Consider the following 17,569-nt stretch of genomic DNA (forward strand, 5'->3'; position numbering starts at 1 on the left):
GAATTGGTGAGGATATTTTGACTGCAAATTCTAGAGATCCTAACTTCTGAAATGGTCTGTGAATTAAATATTTGGTATCTCCAATGGCTTCTATTCAGCATGAACATAAATGGTTTTCTATGAATGAATGGATTTTAGGATGTAGATTTTATTTTATTTTATTTTTTATTTTTTTATTGGAGTTCAATTTGCAAATAGGATGTAGATTTTAGACTCCATCCAGATCAGTAGTTTACCAACAGAATGCTCATTCCTTTCATAATCTGATCTGAGTGGAATTCCTTTATCCTCAATATGCTAAAGCTCTCTTGTAAGTATGTGGAACATTATTGTGTGACACTTCAACTTTTTGCTATATTAAAAACTCGAAACTGAACAGAACATTATATCCAACTTCAAACTGTACACCTGAAAATTCAGGATAGATTATAAATACAGAGACGGGGCACCTGGGTGGCTCAGTGATAGAGCATCTGCCTTTGGCTCAGATCATGCTCTTGGGGTTCTGGGATCGAGTCCCACATCAAGCTCCGATGGGGAGCCCGCTTCTCCCTCTGCCTGTTTTTCTGCCCCTCTCTCTGTCTCTCAGGAATAAATAAATAAAATCTTTAAAAAGTAATAAAAATTAAAAATAAAAATAAATAAAACTAGAGATAAATCTAAAACTCTTTTGGTACCTGATGTTTAAATCCATTTCTAGTCTTTCAGTAAATCTGTGAGTAACTATCAGATTTAGACTAACGTTTATGTGGTTTCAAATATTTGATGGGAGGGCCAGAAAACTTTGGAGAGTACAGAGTTTATCTAGGAGAGTGGTGGGCACCATTTTTGCATTAGGACTAATTCAAGATCAATAAGTTTTTACATAGTTTAAGTACAAGAAATGTTGTCATATTATAAATGGTGTTCTACATATTTTTTTCCCACTTACTGGTGACCTCATCCTTTTTAATGGCTATGCAGAAGCACATGGATTTATTTAGGAATTCCATAATTTTTATAACAAATACCCTTCACTGAGGGGGGCACTTGATGGGATGAGCACTGGGTGTTATACTCTATGTTGGCAAATTGAACTCCAATAAAAAATTAAAAAAATTAAAAAAAATTAAAAATAAAAAAAAAGAAAAAACAAATGCCCTATTGATGAGTTGGTTTGGGTTCTTTTACCAATCTAAACAACATTCCAAAATGAATACCTTAGCATGGTACCTGGTTGTAGTGACCTTCTTTGTGAGAGAGAAAACCTGGTAATGCTGTGGGGAGGGGTTTTGGAGCAAAGATACAAATTTGTATTGGAATTCACCCTCAGGGCAATATTAAAGACAGCCCCCCCCCCAAAAAAAAAAGACAGCCCCTTAGGAGACGCCTAGGTTGTAAGAAAGCCAGAGATGTGGGTCTACTTTATAGGATGGTTCTCTATCTGAAAGAGTTGAAAACAATACAGAGTAGCAGTAGGAAGGTGAAAACCAAGTACTTTAGGAATAATTGACTTTCCATCTTTTAAGCCTGTGGTGAACCACATATGGCCCACTGTTTCTGCACAGCCTGTAAGCTGAGAATAGCATTTGCATTTTTAAAATGTTGAAAAAATCAAAGGAAGAATATTTCATTATACATGAAAATTATATGAAATTTGAACTTCACTGAACAAGTATTTTATTGGAACACAATTGTATCCTTTTGTTTCCTTACTATCTGTTGTGCTACATTACAAGAGTGAGGTATTTGCCCACAGATCATATGTCTTGCAAAGCCTAAAATATTTACTGTTTGGCACCTTACAGGAAAAAAAAAAAAGGAAACATTGATACATTCCACTCCAGAGAAGGTAGAGGACTATTTAATCACACAGTTCATATGAAGCAGTATGTAGTAAAGGGATTAGAGAGCACCAGGAAGAATTAAAGGATTAAAAACAATATCCTATTAGTTTCAGGTGTAAATCATAGTGATTCCATATTTTTATACATTATGAAATGATCCCCACAATAAGTCTAGTTACCATCTGTCACCAAAGTTATTGCAACATCATTGACTGTATTTCCTATCCTGTACTTTTTATCCCTGTGACTTATGTATTTTATAACATTTTTTTTTTTAGAGGGGAGCAGAGCAGAGGGAGAGAGAGAATCTTAAGCAGGCTCTACACCCAGCACAGAGCCCAAGGTGGGACTCGATTTTACAACCCTGAGATCATGAGCTGAAATCAAGAGTTGGACACTGAACTGACTGAGCCAGCCAGGCGCCCCTATAACATTTTTATAGAAAGAGAAAAATGTATCATAAGTTCATGATGAAATTTCCAATTCAATGGGAAATTATCAAATTTTTACTTAACATCTTTGAAGAGTATATAACATATAAAAATATTCTGGAAAGGGCAGGGTTTAGCCGCCTGCAGCCCAGGGTGTGATCCTGGAGACCCGGGATCGAGTCCCACGTTGGGCTCCCTGCATTGAGCCTGCTTCTCCCTCTGCCTGTGTCTCTGCCTCTCTCTCTCTCTCTCTCTCTCTGTCTCTGTGAATGAATAAATAAAATCTTTAAAAAAAAAAATATTCTGAAAAAAAATGTATTCTTTTACCCTGACCATCTGGGTTCCTAATTACATAATTATTAATTTGCTTTAAGTTACATCATTATGTATATCTAATATTTTGAAAATAACAATTTCAATATTGTTTTTGACACTAAAACAACCGGATTCAATTTAGGTTTTTTGTTGTTGTTGTTGTTGTTTTTTGCAGCTCTTTTTGTCCTTAGGATATTCTATCAAAATTCTAGTTGTTGTTTTTTTTTTTTTTAAAGATTTTATTTATTTATTCATGAAAGACACAGAGAGGCAGAGATATAGGCAGAGGGAAAAGCGGGCTCCTCGAGGCAGCCCAATGTGGGACTTGATCCCAGGATGCCGGGACCACACCCTGAGCCAAAGGCAGATGCTCAACTGCTGAGCCAACCAGGCATCCCAAAATTCTAGTTTTTGAAGTCACTTGAAATAATTTTCTGCATGGTTATGAAACTAGAGATAGTGCGAGGGTCATTTGTTTCCCCTTTTTGTATCATAGATTTCTACGTAAAAAAGGGAATCCATGAAAGTACTAGAAAGGGGTACCTGGGTGGCTCAGTTGGTTAAATGTCTGCCTTTGGCTCAGGTCATGATCCCAGAGTCCTGGGATAGAGCCCCAAATGGAGCTCCCTAAGGAATCTGCTTATCCCTCTCTCTCTGCCCCTCCCCACCCACTCGTGCTTGCTCATGTGTACTCTCAAATAAATAAAATCTTTCAAAAAAAAAAGTACTAGAAGAAAACTGATGTGAATATTTTTATAATCATAAATTGGTGTAGGTCTTATTAAGAACAAAATTAAACATTTGACACAAAATAACCATTTACGTAGTCAAATATCAAGTTTGGAGAAAATATTCAGAGAAGACACATACAAGACCAAAAACAGAGGTACCTGGTTGGCTCAGTCAGTGGAGCATGTGACTCCTGATCTTGGGGTTATGGGTTCGAGGCCCACATTGGGTGTAGAGATTACTTAAAAATAGAATTTTTTAAAATTTTATTTATTTATGAGAGACCCACAGAGAGAGGCAGAGACATAGGCAGAGGGAATGGCAGGCTCCTTGTGGGGAGCCTGAAAGGGGGGGGTCTCAATTCCAGGACCCTGGGATCATGTACTCAGCCACCCCAGGGCCCCTTAAAAGTAGAATCTTTAAAAAAAAGACCAAAAATAGTGTAAAGACCCTAAATCTCCCTGAAAGTCCTAAATCTTCCTGAAAATAAATATGTCCATTTTTTCATAGAATGACAGATAAAAAGGATCAATAATTATTGTTGATGAGGATGTAAGAAAATAAACATTCTCATGAGCTCAAATACATTATTTATTTGCCTTCTACTGAATTATAAAGTCTTTCAGTGCAGAGATATTTTATTCATACTTAAATTACCAGAGCTAGCACAGTGTGTAGCACAGATTTTGGGCTTAGTAAATGTTTTAATGATTGATCTCATCAGTGAACATTGACTAGCAGGGAAACTATTGACCTAAAGAGGAAAGAAAGGACTTAGTTTTATGAAGTTATTACGAGGCAATGTTTTATACTTTAAAACTATATGAGTTTTATAGAATAATACTACTGTATGTAGAGGAATAGTAGAGCTCTGCAACCACATAGCAATAGTGGATTCAAACAAGAATCATCTCTGGTCACACGATGCTAAGATCAGTGCTTGCACATTTGTTGGGAAGTAGCTTATTTACATACTCTCAAAGTATTTCCCCCCATTACTTATTAATTACCAAGGGATTAAAAAAGTGTTTCTTCAATGGAGACATATGGAAATCACCACCTTAACTAAGTGATCAAAGTCAACATCACCGGTAATGGAACATGCTGACATTAGGTGTCTCATCTGGTGGGAATCTCTAAGAAAAAGTCAACATTACTTATTTAGAATTCCTGCCAAAAACGCAAACCTGAATTAAGTAGTGAGGAAATAATCAGATGTCAGGAAAGACTGTCCCCCTCAAAAAAAAGGCAAAAAACTGCCCTAGATTAAAGGAGCCTGAACAACCATGATAACTAAATCCCATGGGGGTCCTAGCTTGAGCAAGAGGGTGAGGGAAATTGCTGTTAAGGACATTTATTTATTATTTTTTTAAAGATTTATTTATTTATTTATTCATGATAGAGAGAGAGAGGGGCAGAGGGAGAAGCAGGCTCCATGCAGGGAGCCCGATGCAGGACTTGATCCTGGGACTCCAGGATCCTGCCCTGGGCCAAAGGCAGGCGCCAAACCCCTGAGCCACCCAGGGATCCCCTGTTAAGGACATTTATTTAGATGCTCAGAGAAATTTGAACACGGACTATAGATTATATTATTATATTAGTGTAAAATTCCTTAAATTTTATTTTTCTTTAGTAATGTAAAAATATCCTTGTTAGGGCAGCCTGGGTGGCTCAGTGGTTTAGCACTGCCTTCAGCCCAGGGCCTGATCTGGAGACCCGGGACTGAGTCCCACATTGGGCTCCCTGCATGGAGCCTGCTTCTCCCTCTGCCTGTCTCTGCCTCTCTCTCTCTCTTTCTCTCTCTCTGTGTTTCTCATGAATAAATAAAATCTTTTTTTTAAATTTTTATTTATGATAGTCACAGAGAGGGGGGGGGCAGAGACATAGGCAGAGGGAGAAGCAGGCTCCATGCAGGGAGCCCGACGTGGGACTCGATCCCAAGTATCCAGGATCGCACCCTGGGCCAAAGACAGGCGCCAAATCGCTGCGCCACCCAGGGATCCCAATAAATAAAATCTTTAAAAAAAAATCCTTGTTAGAAGATACATGTTGAAAAATTTGGTGGGGGGATCCCAGGGCGCGATCCTGGAGACCCGGGATCGAATCCTACGTCGGGCTCCCGGTGCATGGAGCCTGCTTCTCCCTCTGCCTGTGTCTCTGCCTCTCTCTCTCTCTGTGTGTGTGACTATCATAAATAAATAAATAAAAATTAAAAAAAAAAGAAAAATTTGGCGGTGACAGGTCATGACCTCTTCAACTTTATTCTCCAGTTATTTAGCAAAACCTTAAAAGCTGTAAATGTCAGTTGTTGATGTTGCCACATTTTTAAAACTGTTTAGTCAGAATAAAAATACATGAATTTAAGATATTTATGTTAATATTTGTGTCTTTTGTTTATTATGTAACATAATTATGTTATTAACATTTATTTTATATTCCTACATGTGGAGAGGAAAAAAGCAAATGTGGCAAAATGCTCACAGTGGTTTGAATCTAGATGAAAAATATATGGAAAAAAAAAGAAAAATATATGGGACTATTCTTATACTTTTTCTGTAAGTCTGAATTTTTGTTCAGATTAAACAGTTTAACTTCACTTTAAAAAATTATATGGCAGGACGCCTAGGTGGTTCAGCAGTTAAGCATCTGCCTTCAGCTCAGGGTGATTCCTGGGATCGAGTCCTACATCACACTCCCGGCATGGAGCCTGATTCTCACTCTGCCTGTGTCTCTGCCTCTCTCTCTCTCTCTGTATCTCTCATGAATAAATAAAATCTTAAAAAAAAAACTATATGGCAACATGAGCAAACTTGGTTATTAATATGTAGTGATATCAAGAAAATGTGTCTGTTGCAGAACCATGCTAAAAATGTATAACTGTAACACTCAACTAATGTTTTTAAAGTAATAATGTTATTTTTATTTTGTGACATATATATTCCTTTTTGATAGGTAATGGAATATCTTATTGGTGGAGATGTCAAGTCTCTCCTACATATATATGGTTACTTTGATGAAGAGATGGCCGTGAAATATATTTCTGAAGTAGCCTTGGCTCTGGACTATCTTCACAGACATGGAATCATCCACAGGTAAAGTTCTACAAACTATTCCTTAAAAATGCAAGTAATCAAATTATGTATTAGATATTTGAGTTGGAAATATTTGCATAACCATGTGCCCATGTATCCAGGTTATCTAAAGTTTGGGAGTAACTTGTGTGAGTTTAGAAGATATAATTTCTTCTAATGAGGGCTTAGTTGGTTAACCATCTGCCTTAAGCTCAGGTCATGATCCCAGAGTGCTGGGATCAAGCCCCACATTGGGCTTCCTGCTCAACAGAGTCTGCTTCTCCCTCTGCCCCTCCCCCAGCTCGGGTTCTCTCTTTCTCTCTCTCTCATCAATAATGTCTTTTAAAAAAATTAATAAAAGCACTAAATTAAAAAAAAATAGAAAATCCATCAACTCTTCTTTCATCTCCTCCCCTCCCTGTGTTTTAAATATGTTGCTTTGAGCATGGGTACACCATTTTGTTGTGAAGAATTTTCCCACTCTGCTACTGTCATACAAAAGTGCTGTATTTTATAATTCTAACTTACAATGTTTCACTCTGCAACTAAAGTCATGTTCTAAGTGGCTCTTCTCTCTTAAAGTTTAGTCTTACCCTCCTTGAAAGAGGTAAATATGATTTTGACTTGGCCTGAGGTTTATTTGTTTTAATAGGCTATCTAATAAGTAATGCCAAAGATAATCTAGTATTAAATCGGTTCACTTTCTTGTAGGTTCAGATATACAGAAGATTATTAACAGAGAGTGTTTTTTTTGCACTTTCAGAGCCAGTGATAAGTGTCTTATTTTAGAGAAAATAAATAGGGTTTGATTCTTCTGCAACTTTCTGGGTATTTCCTTGCTATTTCTAACATTACCACTAGATCTTTTTTAATTATATGCTATTTGTCTTTTCTTTGTGCAGGGATTTGAAACCAGACAATATGCTTATTTCAAATGAAGGTCATATTAAACTAACAGATTTTGGGCTTTCCAAAATTACTTTGAATAGAGGTAAGGAAAATAGCAGGTTAGTACCTTTTTAAAAAACCCAACAACTACATGCTATTAACTTACATTATTTTGTTAGCTTATAGTGGCTAAAATTTGATGATTATTTGTTCCAAAGAAAGACTAGAAAAGCATAATGGTATTAAAAATAAATATGAGGGATGCCTGGGTTGCTCAGTGGTTGAGGATTTGCCTTCAGCTCAGGTCATGATCCCAGGGTCCTGGGACCAAGTCCCACATTGGGCTCCCTGCAGGGAGAATGTTTCTCCCTCTGCCTGTGTTTTCCTGCCTCTCTTTTTTTGTCTCTCATGAATAAATAAATACAACCTTTAAAAATTAAATACATAAGGATGAGAATGGGAATAATTGTTCCTAAATCCTCAAAGGCACTCAAAAATCTTTGAATCTTCAAAGAGGAACTCAGAATTTCTGTTCTCCTGACTTTTTGTCTCTATTGAAACTGATTTGAACAATTAAACATCGGTAAAATGACTAAAATACCTATAACATGATGAACCATAATGCCTACAGAACTTATTCACACAGACAAGATCACCACGAAGACCTTGATAAAAGACAAACTGAACACAATTCAGACACTTGTTTTGGAAGTATGTTAATTTCACTACTAGTGATGAAAGTAATGCTAATTTAAAAAATAGCAAATGAAAAAAAAAATAGCAAATGAATCACACTATTAAGCTAGGCAAAAAAAAAAAGAACTGAAGATCTAAAGTTAATGAGGCTGCAAAAGCACAGTTAGTTTTTCTAGAAACACTATAGATTATTAGCACAGTGCTTTCCAACAGATATCTACCAATGTGTTTTAAGAAACAAAAAAGTTGGGCAGCCCGGGTGGCTCAGAGGTTTAGCGCCTGCCTTTGGCCCAGGGTGTGATCCGGGAGTCCCGGGATCGAGTCCCACATCGGGCTCCCTGCATGGAGCCTGCTTCTCCCTCTGCCTGTGTCTCTGCCTCTCTCTCTCTCTCTTTCTCTCTCTGTCTCTCTTGTCTCATGAATAAATAAATAAAATCTTTATTAAAAATTTAAAAAAAAAGAAACAAAAAAGTTAATTCTTTTTGACCTAGTTAGTCTATCTTGGAATTTATTCTAAGGAAACTGTTCAAGAGAACAAAATGAATGAATAAAACTTTGTAGCACCTTTGTTTCTTATAGGGAGAAACTAGAAATTACTTATGTTTATTTTTTTTTGAACATTTTATTTATTTATTCATAGACATAGAGACAGAGGCAGAGACACAGGCAGAGGGAGAAGCAGGCTCCATGCTGGGGACCCGACGTGGGACTCGATCCCGGGTCTCCAGGATCACACCCCAGGCTGCAGGCTGGCACCAAACCGCTGCGCCACCAGGGCTGCCCCTACTTATGTTTATCATAGAAACATGAATACCTGTGAGCTTATCAATTTGGTAACCTATTGTGTTACCTATTAAAATGATAGCATTTAGAAGTAAATGAACAGTAGAGCACAAAATTGGGCTTACCATGGGATTATAATTTTTCAAAAAGAAATACAGATCTATCAATCTTAAACTGCAAGTACAAATTTCAAAAAGTTTTGAATACCTAAGGATTTTCATTTAATTTGATAAAATCTGACCTGAGCTGATGTGAGGTATTTATGATTTTTTATTAATCCCATTTCACATAACTACTCAGATGCTTCACAGCAGTAATAATAATATTTGAGTACAGGTGGCTAGATGAGAAGCCACTAAGGATGTTCCTTACTATACAGTACACTAGATATTTACCCAAAGAAAACAAAAATACTAATTCAAAAAGATATTGTGCATCCTTATGTTAATTGCAGCAGTGTTTCCAATAGCCAAGATAGGGAAGCAATCCAAGTGTCCATCATTAGATGAATGGATAAAGAAGATGTAGTGCAGGGATGCCTGGGTGTCTCAGTGGTTGAGCATCTGCCTTCAGCTCAGGTCCTGATCCCAGGTCTGAGGGTCGAATCCCGCATCAGGCTCCCTGAGAGGAACTCACTTCTCCCTCTGCCTATGTCTCTGCTTCTCTCTCTGTGTCTCTCATGAATAAATAAATAAAATCTAAAAAAAGAAAAAAGAAAAAAAGAAAAAGAAGATGTGGTGTACACACACACAATAGAATAGTACTCAGCCATAAAAGAACAATGAGGTCTTGCCATTTGTGACAACATGGATGGACCTAGACAGGATTATGCTAAATGAAATAAGTTAGAAAGAGAAGTACTTATGATTTCACTTATATATGGAATCTAAAAAAACAAAGCAGAGACAAGACCCATTAATACAGAGAACAAACTGATAAATGTTGGGGAGAAAGGACAAAAGGGTAAAAAATGGGTGGAAGACACAGGCTTCTAGTTATGAAATGAATAAATTATGGGGATGAAAAGTACAGGATAATAAATACAGACAAAGGGATCTATATACCCAATGTAGGGCTCTAACTCATGACCCTGAGATCAGGGAGTCACATGCTCTACCGACTGAACCAGCCAGGCACCTACCATTTTTGGTATCTAAAGTACTGTGTTCTTTAGAACTCACATATAATGTAGTGAACATTGAATTATTTTACAACGTTATGCCCTGAAACTGTTAAAAATTCTGCATAAATTTCTATCTTGACCTATTGAAATTTAATTTATATTCCTAATATTCCTTTCTTAATATTTCTTACCACATCCTTTTCTAGTATTTGATTTACCAAGAATTATTTTGTTGCCAGTGGGGTGATATTCTTGTTTAGTGACTACTCCCTAATTTGGGTCATTACATTGTGTTCTATTCATTTTAGAGCAAAACTGTTCTGTGAAAGTTTAACAATTTCAATCACTTGCTTTTTTTTAATAGGGAAATATTTATTTATTTGACCCTTTTCATCCATTTCTCCTATCCCCCACCCCTGTTTCTGGCATCCACCAATCTGTTCTTTATACCTGTGAGCTTAGTTTTGTTTTGTTTTTTAAGATTCTATATATAATAGGAGCCATACAGTATTTGTCTTTCTCTGTCAGCTTGGTTGTATATGTTTACTCTGTGGTGTGGTGGCTTCTCTGGATATGTTCATCTTACACGAGCTAGTGTTAAAGATAATGTTAATAATGTGGAAAAGGAGATAAAGTTTAGAACAGGTGATTATTGCCTAGTAAGGCATTGAAGTTTTTAAAGGATTTCATATACTTTTCTTTCCATACATAGATATCAATATGATGGATATCCTTACAACACCGTCAATGGCTAAACCTAGACAAGATTATTCAAGAACCCCAGGACAAGTGTTATCTCTCATCAGCTCTTTAAGATTTGTAAGTATTTGATTAGAAAAAGCTCACATAACATGCCCTTTCATGATTGCCACTTAAAATTTTCAAACTTGTTTAAAATAAATTTAAATATCAAAAAATAAATAAGTAAATTTAAATATCAAGGATGTTGAGTTACTTTAACATTATCTACTTAAATGGTTGGTATTTAGGTGGTATTTTTGTAGAGTTAAATCATAGCATTTGTTTTTTTCTTTCATAGTACACACCAGCTGCAGAAAAAAACAAAGACTCTGCAAATATTCTTTCAACCCATGTATTTGAAACATCACAGCTTTCTCAAGGACTAATTTGTCCCATGTCTGTAGATCACAGGGATACCACTCCTTATTCTAGCAAACTACTACACTCATGTGAGTATAAAAGAAAATATAGTTTATTCCATTAAGTGTGTCTTTTGAGAAACAAAATATTTTTGAATTTTTTAATTTCTAATGTAGGTTTGAAAGCCAATACTTGAACAGTCTGTGGCATTCCTACATTTCCTAACGTAAATGCCATTTCTGACACAGATTGCTGCAGATCTTTTTTTTTTTTTTTAATAAAATTTTTATTTTAAGTAGTCTTTACACCCAACATAGGGCTGGAAATTACAACCCTAAGATCAAGAGTCACATGCTCTACTGACTGAACCAGCCAGGCTCCCCCGCCAGTTGCAGCTCTGTAAGTCAACAGAGTAAAATATCTAGCTAATGAGATATGCTTCAATTAGCTTGGTATTAGAATGATCATTGGATAAATTTCACTGTACTGGGTCTATGGAAGACTTATATAGAGAAGATATAGTACCTATAATATTTTGTGTCTTTATAAAATTATTTCCAAAAATTTTGAAATAAAATAGCTGAAGTAAAAATATAATTTTTTATTAGCATACAATAAAAAACAAAAGTAGTAGAGGAAGAGAATGGGACATTTGTATAGCACTTCACCTTTTATAAGTCAGCAAGGGTGGATGGTTTCTTAAAAAAGATTTTATTTATTTATTTGAGAGAGAGAGAATGTATGCAAGCATGAGTAGGGTAGGGGCAGAGGGAGACCCAGACTCCCTCCTGAGCAGGGAACCAGACATAGGACTTGATCCTGGGATTTCAGGATCATGACCTGAGTTGAAGGCAGACGCTTAACTGACTGAGCTACCCAGGTGCCCAGAAATGTGGATGATTTATTTCTCTTCAGTCATGTTCTTTGTCTTGAGAATGTGAATAATGACGCTTTGAAGAACAATTAGTTAACATGTTTTCATCAACGTTAACCTCATTTTGAATTTGGTCCTCAAATCTGTACATGTCCAGGATATCTCACTTAGAAATGAGAAACCTAATGTTTGAAAACGTTTAGTTTCACACTAGTAATGGGTAAGCCAAGTCCTGATTGCAAATAAAATTTTCTGTCCATTGACCCTTTCTTCCACAGTCACTGAGTCTTATTTCTTCTGTCAAAATCACTTCTATGGAAAACTAAGTGGCTGAAAAATGTATATAGCTTTGATAAATACAAAACTACTAAAATACAGAATATGCAGATGTTACTACAGCCTTATTCTTAAATGAAAGTACATGCATCTTCCTGAGTTGTTTTCTTCATCTAGTCAGAAGTAGATCAGGGCGAGGCACCCTGCTGGTCACTATGTGGCTATTAAGATGAATGAGAGCAGTCCTTGCCTCAGAAGAACTTGTAATTCTGTGTTGACTACATGTGGAAAAGGATTAACAATAGCTCCTCTAAAATCATAAGAAGGATACTGTGATACAACACAGACAGTGTTAAATGCTAATTGAGAAAATCAGTAATGGTTCTCAGTAAAGACACAGCAATAGCTCCAAATGTATTAGAAAAGAGAATTTCAGGGATGTCTGGGTGGCTCAGCGGTTTAGTGTCTGCCTTCGGCTTAGGGTGTGATCTCGGAGTCTGGGATTGAGTCCCACATTGGGCTCTTCTTGTGGAGAGCCTGCTTCTCCCTCTGCCTGTGTCTCTCCCTCTCTCTCTGTCTGTCATGAATAAATAAATAAAATCTTAAAAAAAAAAAAGCATTTCAGATAGAGGAATGAACAAAGGCATGGACACTTGGAAGTATCCCATCTTCAGACAATGGGGACTGACTGTGTTATGTCAGAATGAGAAGCATGTGCAATGGGAAGGGACATTTAGCAGATAGATGGGGAAGGATCAAGTGTCATTACAGGGAACCTAGAATTTAAGCTGTAGAACAAGGGGAATCATCAAAAGTTCCAAAGAGAGAAATGGTCTCATCATATCAGTGATCCAAAAAGAACTCTTTAGCAAGTATACAGTATGCACATGGCATTGGGGTAGACAGAAATGTCAACATTAGTGGGGAAAGGTAAGCTGAGCGGTTTAGTCAACTATCAAGGTCAGTGTCCAGTGAGCTTCAGGAATTTCACTGAGAGGGTTTATGTGCCAAAAATAAAGTTGTTTTAGATGGCCATTGGGGGCCGCCGGGGTGGCTTGGTTGGTTGAGCGTCTGCCTTTGGCTCAGGTCATGATCCCACGGCCTTGGGATAGAGTCCCACATTGGGCTTCCTGCAGCAAGTCTGCTTCTCCTCCTGCCTGTGTCTCTGCCTCTCTTTGTATGTCTCCCATGAATAAATTAATAAAATCTTAAAAAAAAAAAACTTTAAAAAAAATATGGCCATTGGAACTCTATACTTCTAATTTTAAAGTTCCAAGGTTCATTAAATCAAAAAACTGTACAAACTTACTTGGGACTAAAGTAATGTGTTTTACCTAAACTCTTTGGGAAAGAAAAAACAAGATATACAGATCTTTATCTATATATGGAAAATCTGTATATGCCCAAACTATGATCTTTAGTAAAAGCATAGTTGCCTATTTTGTCTCATAAGTTCAGAAACAAGAGTTTATGTAATAAACCAACATGTATCATGTAGGTGATGCTACCATATTGCACTGGCTTGCTGTTAGCCAAGTCACTGTTACTTATCTTACAGTAGTATTGGAAAAAAAAAACAAAAATCTTTATGGATGTGGATAATTTCACACTTGTAATCACATAAACTTCAACATTAGAATAAAGCTATTTTTTTTTTTTAATTTGAGAGAGAGAGAACACAAGTGGGAGGGGCAGGGAGAGAGAGAGAGCATCTCAATCAAGACTCTGTGCTAAGCATGGAACCCAAATTCAAGGCTCAGTGTCACGACCCTGGGATTACAACCAGAGCGGAAACCAACAATCAGATGCTGAACTGATGTGCCACCCAGGCACCCCTAAAACTATGGTTTTAATTAAACACAAATTGAACTGAGTAAATTTAGTGACATTCCCATCTTATATCATATGTGGATATAGCATATCAATAATACTCCTTTATCAAAATGAGTTTCAAATTGGGTAATGGGTGTTCCTCTAATTACAATTTAGTTCTTTTGTCCTGATTTTCACTTGTGAATGTTAAGAGTTATTTTTGGTTTTTGTTTTGTTTTGTTTTTTTTCCTAAACGTTCATAACCGTAGTTGTATGTCTAAAATACCTGAGCTGTCCTGTGGATTAAATAATGTTTACACAGACAGAGTCCTGATATACATACTTATTAATACCTTGCCTAATTAACTGGAAAGATTCAGGTTCAGTGAGGAGCTCAAAAAGATGTGACATAAGCCTCAGTGTTTTCTGTTCCCTCCAGGTCTTGAAACAGTTACCTCCGATCCTGGGATGCCTGTGAAGTGCCTGACGTCTAATCTACTGCAGTCCAGGAGAAGGCTGGCTACATCAAGTGCCAGCAGTCAGAGCCACACCTTCCTGTCCAGTGTGGAGTCTGAGTGCCACAGCAGTCCCAGATGGGAAAAGGACTGCCAGGTTAGAGGGACATTTATCTGAACCCAGGCCAATTTTCATGTCACATGAATGACGGAGAAACTTTATACTTTTCTGTGTAAATTCTGTAAGGAAATGAAACCTAGGTAAATGGCAGTCAAGATAGTCTTCATTTCCCTGTATATTCCGTCAAATTATATCATGTTGAAGGGAAACCTAGACTCTAGTCTTAAGAAATTCAGTAAATATTATTCTCAGTAATATGATGGTCTTCACTGTTGGATATTTGTATTCTAGAAGTCAGGTCAGATTATTTTTTAGTCAAGGCAGGATTTCTCAATCTTTTTTCATCTCTTATAGACTGCTCTATAGATAATACACACTACAGGACAAACAGGTTTCCATTCCTAATACTGTTAGTTCACCTCTTTCCTGTTCAAGAAAACATATTGTATAAGTATTTTGTTATTATCATTTGCATCATCATTTCATCTTGTTGACAGTGGATTTTATCTTCTGTTATTTTGGGTTTTGATTATAAATTATGGTTAGTTTAGCTTCACCTTTATCAGCTTGGTTTTATTATACTTGTACAAAGTGATCTGTTTAACAAAATTTTTGTCTGTAATTTTCCATTAACTATATTTTTAAGTCCTGTGCATTTTGTAATTCAAAACAGAATCATCTATATCGCTATTGCAAACCAATATATACATAATATAGCCTTACCCTCAATTTTACCTGAAAATGTTGCCTATTAATTTGTCCTCTGTAAATACTACGTATCAAATATGTATTACAGAATATCAAATACATATTAAATTATGCAAGTACATATTAGAAAATAGTTTATTTGAATTTTAGGCTGCTGTTTCATTCAATACCTAATAAAACATACTTTAATTGTTTATGCTTTTTAATTCTGTGATATCATTGTTCTATTGTTCCAGTGGAAACTGGGAATAGGTAGCATAGTAATTTATGAGGTCATCTATTCCACCGAAATCAACAGAGGTTTAAAAGATTCAAGAATCTCAGTTTTATACAACTAAAAGAGTGTTTTTTTCTCCCTATTAGGAAAGTGATGATGCACTGGGCTCTACAGTGATGAGTTGGAATATAATAGAAAAGCCTTCGTGTACAAAATCTACCGATGCCATTGAGACAAAAGGTTTCAATAAAAAGGATTTTGAATTAACCCTTTCTCCTATTCATAACAGCAGTATCATTCCTGCGACTGGAAGCTCTTGTGTAAACCTGGCTAAAAAATGCTTCCCTGGAGAAGTTTCTAGGGAAGCAAGAGAACTGGACATAAATAATGTTAATGTGGCCACTGACACCACCCGGTGTGGTTTCCATCAATCGGATCAGTGGGTTGTGGATCCCAGTGATGGGACTGAAGAATACTGTGGAAAAAGAGGTTTTAAAAGAAATTCTGAGTTAGTTGACTCTAGTCCTTGTCAGCACATCATACAGAATAAAAAAAATTGTATAGAGCATAAGTCTAGAAATGAAAAAAGTAATGGTTATATAAATCAAAGGACAAGCTTAACCAATGAAGTCCAAGACCTGAAGCTATCGGTATGTGAAAGTCAACAAAGTGACTGTGCCAATAAGGAGAACATGGTCAATTCTTCCATTGATAAACAACAAACCCCAGAAAAATCACCTATCCCAATGATAGCAAAAAACCTTATGTGTGAATTGGATGAAGATTGCAACAAGAATAATAAGAAGTTCTTAAGTTCTAGCTTTCTGGGTTCTGATGATGAGAGAGCTTCTAAAAGTATCTGTATGGACTCTGATTCATCTTTTCCTGGAATTTCTATAATGGAAAGTTCATTAGAAAGGCAGTCCTTAGATCCAGATAAAAGCATCAGAGAATCTTCTTTTGAAGAATCAAACATTGAAGACCTACTTGCTGTATCACCCAGCTGGCAAGAAAATCCCTTGCCAAAAGATGATGAGAATCCAGCTGTCCAAGCCAGTAGCCAAAAAATGTTAGCTTCGTCTTCTGATGTGTTAAAAACATTAACCTTATCTAAAAGAAATGCAGTAGCTTTTCGAAGTTTTAATAGTCATATTAATGCGTCCAATAACTCAGAACCATCCAAAATGAGTGTTACCTCTTTAGATGCAATGGATATTTCTTGTGTTTATAGTGGTTCATATCCCATGGCTATAACCCCTAGCCAAAAAGGAATATCCTATGTGCCATATCAGGTATGTGATAACTTTTTAACACTTTGTCTCTAGATTTTATAACAAGAAACTCTGAAAGCCAGATACTTGCCTCTCACCTAGACTTTCTGAGATTAATCATAAAGTTCTGTTTTGATGGTTAGGAATCTATGGATTATTGGAGGTTTTGATGCAGAAAGGTAAAGCTGGTGGTAATTTTATTAACTATAGAGCCTCCTGCATTTGCTCTCTGGACTTTCACATATTTTCTTTTTTTGCTTTTTTTTTTTTTTAAGATTTTATTTTATTTATTTTTTTTTTTTTAAGATTTTTTTTTCTGAGGGAGATCATGCTCATGAGTCGGGGAGGAAGGAAGGGGCATAGGGAGAGGGAGAAGCAGACTCCCTGCTGCACCAGGAGCCCGCTGTGGGGATTAATCGCAGGACCCCAAGATCATGACCTGAGCCAAAGGCAGACACTTAACAGACTGAGCCACCCAGGTGCCCCTAGACTTTCACATGTTTTCAATCACATGTTTACTTATTTACAGATACGTATTTTCACTTGATGAAAGCAACTCCAAGTTACAATATTAAAGTTCAGTCTATCTTACTCCCTTCCAAGGACCTTCCTACATTATCTCTTCTTTTCAAAGAAAATAGTTGGAAAGTATATATTTCAAGTCTTCTGTTTTTATTGTCTAATAATCTTCATCTTAATAAATCCAAAGTTTTCATTTTTTTAATCTTAATAATCCCAAAGTTTTAATTTGTTTTCTTTTTTTGGAGAGACATCATAAAATAGAAAATGCAAACTGAATTAGGGTCACCCCAATTAAGACTTGGGGTTTTCTAATCAGAACTCACTGAGTGACTTAGAAGTTCCTTTTCCTC

At 36.4% G+C, this 17,569-nt stretch overlaps 1 protein-coding gene across 2 annotated transcripts in view; it reads left to right on the plus strand.

Annotated features, from left to right (window-relative positions):
• MASTL (microtubule associated serine/threonine kinase like) overlaps positions 1-17,569 on the plus strand; it is a 33,732-nt gene that overhangs the window by 5,982 nt on the left and 10,181 nt on the right. For both annotated transcript variants that reach the window (XM_055330974.1, XM_055330975.1), the window contains 6 exons: positions 6,254-6,393; positions 7,275-7,363; positions 10,575-10,681; positions 10,902-11,052; positions 14,365-14,537; positions 15,573-16,718. In XM_055330974.1, coding sequence (XP_055186949.1) covers positions 6,254-6,393; positions 7,275-7,363; positions 10,575-10,681; positions 10,902-11,052; positions 14,365-14,537; positions 15,573-16,718 — 1,806 coding nt within the window. The remainder of the gene's footprint in view (positions 1-6,253; positions 6,394-7,274; positions 7,364-10,574; positions 10,682-10,901; positions 11,053-14,364; positions 14,538-15,572; positions 16,719-17,569) is intronic.

This window comes from Nyctereutes procyonoides, unplaced genomic scaffold (assembly GCF_905146905.1).
Source record: "Nyctereutes procyonoides isolate TBG_1078 unplaced genomic scaffold, NYPRO_anot_genome, whole genome shotgun sequence".
NCBI classification, from domain to species: Eukaryota; Metazoa; Chordata; class Mammalia; order Carnivora; family Canidae; genus Nyctereutes; species Nyctereutes procyonoides.